The sequence below is a fragment of the Micropterus dolomieu genome, linkage group LG15 (assembly GCF_021292245.1).
Source record: "Micropterus dolomieu isolate WLL.071019.BEF.003 ecotype Adirondacks linkage group LG15, ASM2129224v1, whole genome shotgun sequence".
Taxonomy (NCBI): Eukaryota; Metazoa; Chordata; class Actinopteri; order Centrarchiformes; family Centrarchidae; genus Micropterus; species Micropterus dolomieu.
The window spans coordinates 15,683,271-15,695,780 of NC_060164.1; the positions used below are offsets into that span (position 1 = coordinate 15,683,271).

At 41.8% G+C, this 12,510-nt stretch overlaps 1 protein-coding gene across 3 annotated transcripts in view; it reads left to right on the forward strand.

The window, feature by feature from the left end:
* The first annotated feature begins 320 nt into the window (after positions 1-320).
* Positions 321-12,510, forward strand: part of kcnma1a (potassium large conductance calcium-activated channel, subfamily M, alpha member 1a) — a 151,594-nt gene continuing 139,404 nt past the window's right edge. For all 3 annotated transcript variants that reach the window (XM_046070606.1, XM_046070605.1, XM_046070607.1), the window contains exon 1: positions 321-1,376. In XM_046070606.1, the coding sequence (XP_045926562.1) occupies positions 1,086-1,376 (291 nt within the window). In that variant the 5' untranslated portion in view covers positions 321-1,085. The remainder of the gene's footprint in view (positions 1,377-12,510) is intronic.

The following is a 12,510-nucleotide window of genomic DNA, read 5'->3' on the forward strand; positions in this document are numbered from 1 at the left end:
CATTAATATCCCTACAGGGACTGACAGTGTTGTAGTCAGTGATGACTAACTTCACTTTATTGTCGTTTTATATCCACTTGTATCAATACAATATTCCTATAGGGACCGCAACATTATATGTGATGTATATATAGCGAGGTATAATCCTTACATGTATATGGTTGCTTTTCAAAGCCTCTTCCTTTTTTTGCGACGTGCGTCATTGGCGCGCAGCAAAGACGCAAAGGCGCAATCGTAGCCTACTTCGTTTATACACAGCAGCGGAGATGTCAGCACTTGGCATAAACATCGTCGAGGTATTACTGCCCTCTGTCCGTCTTTATTATTAGCGCTTCGCTCCGCCCTCCTACCTGTAAATCTCCCCGCTTTCCTCTGGAGCGGTTCTGACAGGCGCTCTCAGCTGGCCGCTCCGTGCCAGGGCTGCAGGGGACCGAATGGACACAGTGACATCCAGCCGAGCGCTCGTCCTTTTACGCAGAATTGACAACAATAACGCCCGCAAGAATATGTAGATTTCGGCACTGCAGTGGCGGTAAACCAACTGTAGGAGTTAACTATATATCTGTGTATTTTTCGTTTTGTGGCAAACCGTTCACAGTCGATTTACTCTGAAAGAAAAGTGACATTGATTCTCTGCCTGATGATCGTAAGGATCCCTGAATGGAAGACGGCTAGAGAGGTCGCCTCCCCGAGAACAGGCTGTTGACATTTTTCATTGTCGCTGTGTTTACCACTCTCCGAGACATCATTGGCAGCCTCGACGGCTGCAAAACGACGCCGTCTTTACCATGGCTTTTGGCGTGAAAGAGCCAGAAACCCCCTCAGATTGAGAAGCGCCTAAGATTCGACATTATTGCGGATTTAAATGCCTCTCTCCAAGGGCCACCGACCCGCTATTTTAGTCAGGTTCGCGTGTGCGGTGTCTCACGCTGTCACGAATAAACAATTCATAGGCTGCTAAATTACAGAAAGAGACTCCATCGGGTGGGTGAACATAATCTACAGCGAAGAGGGGATTTTTTTTCAAGCAATATGGCTGGTGAGTGGGGCTGGGGACGCTGGCACAGGCTCTCCAAGGCTCCTAAATGCTAGCTGAGGCAGATGGCACCGTTCCCCATGGAAGCGACAGCTCTATGAGGACAAGCAATATCATTAATAACAAAAATCCGGACTCTTCAATCTTAATATCCAAGATGGAAGACGTTGTCATCCCGTTCTCGTCTGAGGTGCCCTGCGACAATAATGGACAGCGCATGTGGTGGGCATTCCTCGCCTCCTCCATGGTGACGTTTTTTGGGGGTCTCTTCATCATCCTGCTGTGGAGGACCCTAAAATATATGTGGACTGTTTGCTGCCATTGCAACATCAAAACCAAGGTATGATTGTCACTGTTTCCGCAATCAGTATCACATAATCACAGAAACACATCCTCTAGACATCCCTGTGTTTTTCTATGTGCCACTGTCCTGTTCTGTAATGGCCTTCATTGTGCAAGTGACATGTCACTTGGCTGAATCTGATGGCTTCCTCTGCACCCACTATACGGACATTGTGCCAATTGCAGTGCCTATATAATGAATGCATCCCTTGAATGTGATTGTTATTATCTGCTGGCCCTGTTTACCAACTCCCACTCCTGAATGAAGGGGGTGGTGTTGCATGACAGATATGGGTGGGATGAGAGGAAAGCAGTTCCTTCATTTTATTTTGCTTCGACATACATCAGACTATCCTCATGCCACATCAGTTGTTAACTTCCTGGGTGAAAGTAAACGATTAGAAGAGACATACATTAGTTTCATAGCCAGACATACAATCCTAATGAAGTCCACTGGGACTTCTTATGCAGACCCAACAATATCAAGGCTGCCCCTTTCATGGTGTGCAACAACGCTGCAATATTAAATCCCTGGAAAAATCCTGTATTCTTTTCACGGTTTTCTATTTGTTACACTGGCAGTGGTGGCTGCAATGTGTTTGTGCTGCACATTAAATATCTTTGTGGAATGATGGAGGTAACCTGTCTGTAGGACTAATATAAAAATAGGATAAAAAAAGGGTGAATGCCCATTAGTTTGCTTGGGGTGGTCTGCAATAATGGTGAATCATGGCTGATTCACGTGTGTATTTAAGCCTGCTTCACACATGACTCACACACTTGTGTATAGTGCAAGTGGTCCCCTGGCTGAACAAAGGGGCAGTGAAAAGCTAATATTGCTCAGAGTGTGCAAAATATGGTCTGGGCATGTTTTATTTCATATTGCCTGCTTGGAATGAGAAAATGTTTTGATATTTAATACAAAAACAAAAATCAGGTAATGACGAGTGCTGTGACAGTGCCAATCTGTCTTTAGCATTAAGTGCACAGGGGTTGAAAAGAGGACGTAGTGACAATGATGGACTGAAGAAAGAGAGAGCGAGGGTAAACTTCTTTGTATTTGATATGTTTGGGTTGTGTCCAATTTAATTGGATGAGCAGTGGCCCCTCCTTTTGCTCTTATGTCGTGTCCTTTTGCTGGCCTTGGCCCCTTTATGCCCATTTGTGTTTGGTGTTATGAGAGGTGGGAGACGGGGCATAGAGTCATCATCCTTAAACGACAATAATAATAACACAGAAAATATGAGATGCAACTTGACCGGGTGTTTGGTTTTCACTGCATCTTTTTCTTATTTCCTCTAGTTTGTTGTTTTGTGTCTGAGCTGAATGTTACTTTGAGAAACACTCAATTGCAATCATTCAACATGATCCTTTATTGATATTCAGTGGAATCATGTTCATTTTCAAAAATCTGTTGTCCAAAGGAGTGTTTATAAAAAAATGTAAATGTTAGAGTTGGTGAAGATATTGTTTTACATTTGTGGAGCATAACTTGTGATACTGATTGCAATCATATCGCTCAGCCACAAAACTCTCCTATATAAACAAAAAAAAAAACATTACAGATATGTTCACTTTAGCTGTGTTGGATCTAGATCTCTCAAGTTAAGGCTCATTTCATTTCATTACTTTTGAATTGTCCAGCCAGGCTACTGGCCATGTTGAACAGTGCAGACATTTACTTTCAAGTCTGCTTACAAAAAGTCATCCAGTCTAAACAGCTTTTGTTTACACTGAGACTGCTTTTTAGGCTATTACTTGGCTGTCAGCCTCCTGTCATTTTGTTCTGCCCATGGATTCCAGTATCAGAAATGTCACCAAACCATATGTCTTCCTTCATACTTCCCATGTCTGCTTACAAAAAGTGATGAAAAGAAACCATGCAAATATAATGAGGTATCCATATTGTGTCTTCTGGTGGGTATCTGGTTGCATCTCATTCCTTGTAAATGAGGAGAAACAGTGAAAATGGAAGCATGTTTCTGTTGGTGCTCCCTCTCTGTGTTATTGTTGTGTTGCTGTGTGTGGAAGGCAGAGCCATGCCGTTAGGTGACTTTGGTAGGCTTGACACTTGGCTGCAGAGGGAAAAGGCTTGTTAGGAGTATTAAGAAGGGGAAACTGGATCTCTGTTCAGCTGACTAGTGCGGCCGGCTAAGTTGGCATGTGTCAGAAACAGGATGCATAGTTGGTTTGGGGGGGGTGGGGGGGCTTTCTCTGGCACTACTGGGAACCTGGAATCAGAGGCAAGGAAATAGAGGTGGAAACTCTGAGAGAGACACAGGAGGAAGTGGAAACAGGGGGTGTGAGGGTGACGGAAGGTTTGAGAGGGGGTGTTGCATTGCATAGTGTCCTCCTGCGCTCTGCCATTGACACACAGCTGTGTCCTAATTCTTTTAAATGGTCATCTTCTCTGTTGGGATTATAAGGAGATGTCATGGGTCATCGAGATCATACTGGCAGAAGGAAAGATAAGGAAATAAAATGTTACAGTGCATCTTCTGTTCAGACTGTTTCTATAAAACACGGAATTGGGGCCTGATGGTGACCTGTATTGTACTGCTATTATTTCTGTAAAGCCAGAAAGTCCAAGGAAGCAGGTAGCCTGTAATCACCTTTTTACTACTATATTTCTATAACAAGATAGGACATATGTATAGCAGACAAGAAAACGATGTTTTATAGCTTTGGTGCTGTCTCCCGGCTAGACTAAAAAAGCAACATAAAATAAGAAACCAAACCCATATTGATTTTTCTAACTCTGTGCTGGTAATAGCAATATTTATAGCATCATTTATCTGCTGGCTGTTGCGGGCTCAAATGCCATTTTTAAACCACATGTCAACCACATTTGTAATTCGATTTGCCCTACGTCTCCATGCAAACACCAGTTCTCAGGCAGGCAGGCTGCCTGGAGCTTCATTGTTTCATTCTCTTTTTTGCGGTGCAGTTCGAGACTTCACACACTCTAAATAAAGGGTTTCCTACTAAGGGAAAGACTCGCTCAAGACAATGCTAATGCATATGAATGGCTGACAGAAATAAGCACAGCCACTCACTGATACTTAAGTGGAGGAAACCACTGCCATGTTGCGAGGCTTATTTGAGTTTTTGTGCTGTTTTCTCTGCTTTGCTGCTTTCACTGCTGAACGGTTATCTAATGGTCTAGTTATCTACTCTGCGTCATGCCACCTCCAGGAGTTCTTATATGATGCCTCTGTTATTTGGGATGCGTGGGGAAGAGGAGTATAGAGGCTTTGCGTATGTGGCACCGGTCTCTATTTAAACACAAATGGCACCACCATCATGTGGACAAAATGGCTCTGTGAAAACACTAAAGAAATTGAAACACCTGACATGGTCTGTTACAGGGCTGGGGAATAAACAGAATTATTCATTCAATACATCATGTAACTACTTACATCAACTTAACTCACTCATATTTATGTACAACAATCAATGGAATCTAACCAGAAGTTTAATTAGCCAACAGCTCAGTATCTTTCACTCAACATATTGGAATTAAACATGACACAGAGATCAGAGGTGAGCCAACATAGGAAAGGAAATCAATGGACTGATGTATTAAAAAAATTGCTATGTAAATCTAATAATTTATCTTGTTAAGAAATACTAGTTAATATCGCCTGTCATTCTTGCAGCATAAAGGTTTTTTTTAGAGCTGAAATGAATAGTCAATCACAAAATTTATCCATCCACTGAAAATGAAATGCAATTAATCATTTAAGTAATTTTAAAGTCAACAAAACTTCAGCCACACTCTGGTTAATGCTGGTCAATTGTGATGATTTGCTTTAAAAAAAATCTTGGTCCGGGAAAAAAAAAAAGCAATCTGAATGTGTAAAGTTGGACTGTAGGACAATGTGAAACAATTAATTGAGAAAATACTTGGGAGGATGGATCTAAATTGACAGTAATCATTAGTTGCAGCTGGCAGCGGATGTGATCAGGAGGAGGAATAAGCTGCCTGACTCCTTTCACAAAGCTGTAGGGAGTTAGATGGTTTGCTCTTAGAAGTACCTGGAGTGGTGAACCACCAACTGCAAACTGGTCTGAGCTGACAATACAGAGGCACTGTACAAGCCAAGTCTGTCATGTATTTCAATTCACGCACCAAACTACATGTGGTATCACTGTGTTTTGGTGAGATATATATACAAAATACACCTCCCACCTCACCTCAGTAAAACAGCCTCCCCCTCATCCCTGTAAGGTGCAAAATGTAGTGTTTTATGTGCATTTTATTGCCGACATCCATCAGGATTGTACACTTGGTTCTGTCCGAACAGCTAAACCAGACGGGTGATGGATTGAGCAGTCTACTCCTGGCATTTAGCTTTCCTGTGCTTAAGTCTAATCGAGGTGGCATTCTGTTGCATTATTCCTGTTTTGTACTTATACCTGTATGTTCTCAGCATGTGAATTAGTACAAATATCTTGACATCATTTTTGTACATACCCTCCCTCCATCCTCAAATATTACAACAGACAATAAAACACATTTGTTTAACTATAAGTTTAAGTTTACACTTTCAAATCTGATCTGATTGTGTCATATTTCGCATATCATTTTCAAAAATATGAGGATGAGCAGTTTGTGTACACACTGAGGTACTTTCTCTGCAATTGCATGACTGTTAGTAGAACTGTTCAACATTTTTCTGTGAATGCAAATTGTACTTGAATGCATTTTTAGCTCCACATTGCCCTTGATTCACACTTCAGTTTTGAACCTGAATATTGTACACATTTTTCATTTATTCTGTCTTTTGTCTGGATATCTGATGCTTTCTCTTCTGTATATTGTTTCTCCTATTTGTTTGCTGTTGCTCAGTATCCCCATAGCAATCATGGGATCATTAAAGTTTCATCTTATCTAATTAGGGTTTGATGTGCTGCACGTTGATTCTCCCTCGCTGAAGGCCAGACTCTACTCCTGTGATGTGACTAATAAAGAGCTGGGGTGAAGACACATCTGGTGCCATGGATCCATTTTCTCTGACCTCTCGCCAGTCTGCAGTTAGAGGGTTCATGATAAAGCAAATGTATTATCACTTAATATTAAATAGCTTTAAGTTTGAAGGTGGAAAGGTAATTTTGTTTTCTTCAGAGATATGGCAGCCTCGGTCAATTTTAAATCACTTCAGTGCCTTTCCATAATTGAAGATTGTTATCGATGTTTATGCTCTAAGGCTTGGCTTTCACTGCAGAGCAATTAATCAAACCAGAGTTTGAAACCGACCTCAGTGTTTGCATGTGTTGGAGTCTGTGTCTACATTTTTGTCCACCTTTATGACAAGAAAAAACAAATCTACTGCAGAGTGAATGAGGTATGCTGGGACACTCTTCAGTGTGCGTGCCTTTAGGTGCCTTCAGAGACGAACTGTTGTGCGCCCATGTATTCCTTTGTATTTGGCAATGGACCAGCTGCATTTCGCTAGGGCAGCATAGAGCACACTCCCTGACACCAGCTGTCACTCTTACTAACCTCAGCCCAGCCGTGGCCGGCTCGCCCACTTCATCCCACACTAGCTCGCTGAAATCTAGAGCTAATTGAGGAAATAAAATGACCTGCTAAAATGAGTACGCCAATACCACTGGATAACACAAAACACATGACAAAGACTTGCTGTGCACATTAAGCTGTATCTATGTACACTTCCTTAGTTTTTTTATCATCTCAGGAATCTGTGTGCAGGCGGACTACTATGTTCTCATGGCCAGTGGTTGGGTTGCATGTGTCTTGTCATGTGTTGTTGACACTTGCTGAGAGTGCGCATGCCTCACAGCTGTCCCAGGGCAAAGCGTGACCAGTTTCCACCACAGCACGCATGGCTGTACCCAGCCCCTCTTACCAGGAGTAGGGCTGCAACTAATTCTTATTTTCATTATCATTAGTCTGTAGATTAATTGATGATTTATTTAGTCAACAAATTGTCAAAAAATTGTGAAAAAAAGCCCCATTATTATTCCCCAGACAAACAACAGAAATTAATACAAAACAGAGGAATAGCAGCATTTATCCTTGATAGGAGACTTAAATGATTTATCAATTTTAAGATCCAACAGAACAACACAGGTTGTGTTGTGTGGGACTGATTAACTTTATTTTCTCATACTCCTCTAATGGAATGGAAAGTGTGACTCATGAGTTATTCTTCAGTGGAGATCCTCCCTTTTCTGGGCCCTAATCCCTAATTCTCTGCGCCTGATTTGATGGCCATCTAGGGACAACTGTAGTGTGCCATGCTGATGTATGGTAATCCACAGACAAGGAGAGGCCATATATCAGGCCAGACTATGTATATCATAAGGCAGACACAGAGGTCAACCCCCCCCCACCCAAACTGTGCACCCCTGCTGTCATGCTGTTATGTCTTCTTTGGCCAGTCACTGGACTATTAAAAGGACTTCCACGCCCCAGGAACTATTCAGAGGTTAAAGGTTAGAGGGGAATGGTATACCTGGCTCCACGTGAGGGAAGTGATTCTACTTGAATGTGTTAAAGGTTCTAAGCTTCCTGATTCATGCCTAGTCAAACTGGAAGTGGAAATCATTTGCATTTAGATCTGCTGGTTGAGACCGGCTAGGCTAAGCTGGCGAGGGAGGCCTGCAGGAGGGAGATAGCTAGCTTGTGCCCTTCTAGCCAGCGGGATCAAGGCTTATGGTTTCTAGTCTACCAGCTTTCTTCCACAGTTGTTGTTGTCCTTAAACTGCTTAACATCAGAGGAAGTGCTTGTGTGTGGGTTTGATGCTTACCTTATAGCCAGGCCATAGAAATCAGATGTAATGGTATTGCAGTAGTTTCAACAACTAGAGAAGAGGTAAGATGTTTTGTAAAGGTGTTTGTAAAGGCAAAGCCAGCCATCTCCTACTCTCCGCCTCATCTTCGCTCCGCTCCCCTTAGCCCACCACCCATCCTCAGAAATCAGGCAATGGTGCACTGGTATGTGGACATCAAAACATGGTTAATGTTGTAATTGGTGCTTTGAGCTATGTACACTGATGCACAGAAAGAGAGCAATGGAGACAGAGAGCGAGAGGGATGTGTAGCGGACGTGGCAGTGACCTTCAAAGATCTCAGCAGGCAGTGTTTCTGCTTCCTGTTTAGAGATCAGCTCTCTCACTTAACGGTATGCATGGCTCTGTGAGGCCCACCCTGTAGGTGAAAATAAAGCACACAAGCTTCCTTTCTCAGAGAAGGATAGGAAAGCGGTTAAGATACCAATGCCACTGCCCTCAGCAACCTGTCTCAATTAACCTCCAAGGGGGCTGGGGTAATATGCTAATTGTCAGTCTCCTAGCAGGCTAACAGAAGGCTCAGGTTTCTCTCTGTTTGCCAGCAGTGTGCCTTCATAGCAGCCATGCTACAATGCTAAGATTGCACCCCATTTGGCAGCATCCCAGTCAGTGTCTATTAGTTAAGTGAGCACTAGACACTAATAAAATGGAATGTTTTTTATGGGGAACACAAGTCCGACTGACAGTGAAGGGCAGCCTACAAGCTGCAGCCTACAAGCTGAACCCTGTTCAGCCAAAACGAGTGGGCCTGCTACACAATGATTTTACCTCTTGACTTCTTCTGACATTTTCCAGAGTGGCTGAATAGCCCAGCTGTCAATTACAGCCTTGTTTGATGCTTGCAAAAGTGAAATCCCAGAAGGTGCTGTCTCACTCAGGTTCCGTCTGCTGCCCGGCATTGCTCTGAAAGCTGTGAAATGTATCTAGACATGAACCAAGCTAGGAAAGCGGGACCAATTTCAGAGTGACATGAGCTTTGTAAGATGATGCGCCTAGTGTTGAGCCCCAAATGACAGCATATGTAGACATCATGTACAGATGATGCACAAGTGTATGGGTTCATTGCTGGATGCCTCATTAAAGATTGATGATAATGTAGAGCTGACATCCTGCTCTCAGACATCCTATGCTACGCTTTAATTGCTCAGCAGTTGTAAGAGTATTAAGTTGCCTTGTTGCCCTCCTGGGGACCATTGAAACAGTAGATAGTTTTAATTTGTAGTAATAAGTGAATGGAAGCCATTTTGAACATCATGGGTGAATTTATACATTAATTACAAACAATGCAGATACAAATGTAACTCATGATCTCCTCCACTAATGACATTCTAGTTTAAGGGGCTGATACAAATCTGTTGTGTTGCCGCGTGATGTAGTGACTTTCATTTAGCATGTTTTACACAGTACCCATGTCGCTGAGCTTGCATCCAAATATCGCCAAACATCCCTGACAGACGTTGCGTTTTTTGTTTTTTCTGGCCATAGATAATGAGCAGACTGCACATAAAATCATAATTAAAAAAATAAGAATAGGTTGTTGTGTTCACACACACACACATTTTTACTTTTAATATCAGCCTTTTGCAGTTACATTATCTCACAGGCTGACATTGTGATTACGATTAGGTTAGTTGTGTAGCTCTAAATGATATGAACTAATTAGTATGTACTTTTACTGTATTACTGATAATAAGTCATCCCGTTTCTGTAATAGGCGCCTGCTTATTTAACATTGCCAGTCAGAATTCACACTCTGGATGCTTCTGGATAATTTTTGGTCTGTGTTGAAATGTGCTGTTCAATTATGACGAGGGGAGCAGCAGGGATTAGTTCCAATATTTAGACATGTCAATGCTGTCTATAGCGCTCATCTGAGACATGGAATCCATTTGCCACAGTGACACACAGCAGTTGTGCTCCATCTCTGTGTTTTGGCAGGACATAATAAACATAATGACCATAGGCCTTGGCTATCCTGCACAAGTAGAGATTTTCAGCACCATGGAGAGCTCAGGAAGGCAGCCTGAGCAAGGCTTCTCTAACACGTGTGTGTGGCTATATGTGTGCTGTTGAGTACTTAAAAAGTGGTTGTTTGTAAGGTCATAAAGAATTTATCAGCTTATTGTTTCAAATATATCAATAAACATGGCAAAGAGTACTCATGCTTTAAAATAATATCTTGGTTAAAAAAAACAAAACAGCCTTTTGAAGTTCTGGCATCAAGTGTTGTACACTTGTGTGTAAATTTAATTAATTTAATTTAAATAAACTTTTAGTAAATAGCAATTTTCATAAGGTTTCTCTATTTAAATTGAACGAATGAAAAGGAAAATGCATCCAGTTTCATTCACCACTAAAGTTATGTTAAGTTTACTTTTTTGTCATTCTGCAGCAATAGACTTTGATGAAATATTTAACTTGACACAACACAGACCAATCTCATTTCACAGAGCAGCTCCCAGCTCTCTAACTAATGCTAAAGGGAATGAACAATGAGTTGGAGTCATCATGTCTCAAAAAGAGGGTTTAATTAGTGTCATTGAAACTAAGCAGGGACGCGAACAAGTTGCTAATATAGCAGCAGTAAAGGGGTGGTGGCGCAGGAATATCTGAATAAGGATTTACTCTGGTACTCTTACTGAGAAAAAAGGAGTGCCTTAAAAGTAAGGGTTTTCATCATGCCTTGCACAATCAGTGTATTGTCAGGGTTTGGAACAACACAGCATTCTCCTTAGTATTTTTCTTGAAATCCAATGCACAAGAGGAGAGTAGAATTATCTTGAGCTAAAATGTATATTTAAAAAAACTCTTTTAACATAAATTGAAGGACAAGTGCATGTGTTGGACATAAACATACTGACGATAGTGCTATTAGATGCTTACCAGCATTGTGGGACTAAAAATTTAAAGTTTGTCATAAGAGTGGGGCTAAAGGAAAGGATTTATCCTCTTGGGAGCATTTGCTCAGCAAATTCCATGGCATACTTCTTATTAGATTATGCATATTAGATTACATTATGTGCAAAGCTGACATTTTGGCCTAAGTGATGCCACTGGGAGGAAATGCGCGAATGTTCAGAATTGACAGGGTTCATTCTTTGGGGAGCATAAATGCACTCAGTAAATGGAATGTATATAAAATGTGTAACTAGGAAGTCTGGCTTGCAGAAGGGGGCAAAACATATGGTGTCCCAGAATCTTGTTTAAGATTATGAGCTCAAACAACAACAAGGCAGAGAAAATCTTTCTATCTATGTGAGTTATGTGCCTGAAAAACAGAATAAAGCCAGGAATGCCTTTACCAGACCCACTATAAAAACATTCTTAGACATGCTACGCAAAGGAGAGATTTACGTACGTTTTGAGTCTTAGAAGAGAAACGGCTTTGAGGATTAGGACTAATTTATGACTATGGCAAATGTATCTTGGTTAAATTTCCCCAACTCCACTTGGTTGGATTTTGGACAATAAAAGTTACCCCATGTTTCACCAGTTGAACAGTAACAGAATAAACAGAAATGCTGATATGAATGGTGCATGCATCGTATCCTATGAACCCCAGCTCCAGCATGGACTCTTTATGGGTCTATCCTCTTTAATTCCCTTTTTTGTTGACTTTATATCCTATTGTTTTTCTATATATTGTTTTTTCCACTCTGTCTACATCTTCTCTTTTTCCCTTTCATTGCCCGCCCATCCCTCTCTTTATCTTTGTCCCGCACCGAAGCATCTTCTGTCATTGTCCTTCAGGTCTCCCTTGTGTTCCCCCATAGGAGCCACAGGAGACCAGGCAAGACTGGTGTCTGCTGGGAAGCCCTTGTTGTTCATTTGGCCCTCTACCCCCAGGGATATAAACACAGGGGGACATAAGTAATATCACAGATGACATGTGGAAACAGCATTGTTAAAACACCAGGAAAGACTTGCCTTCACCAGTCACTCAGAATTAGAGAGGATGACAAGAAAGGGTTGAAGGGGAGAAAGATGGACAGCAGGAACAGCAGGCTGTCTGTTTGTGACAATTTATGAGAACATTAATTGCCCTTTCTCTCTTTATTTCATCCCTTTAGGGAATTGACCCATGCTTAGGGGATCAGAAATGGAAAACTGTGACCTGAGCCTGACCCGAGAATGAGGCTTTCACCTGTCTCAAAAGGGTCAGGGTCAAAGTTGACAAGGGTTGCAGGAGAAATTAGCCATCATGTTCTCACATGACAGTCTAGTGAACTGAACAAAGGCAGTGTGTCTTTTGAGGTGAAATCCTACCTATGCACAATCTGCTGTTGCTGTTTCCCCTTCTCCTGGGATTAGCC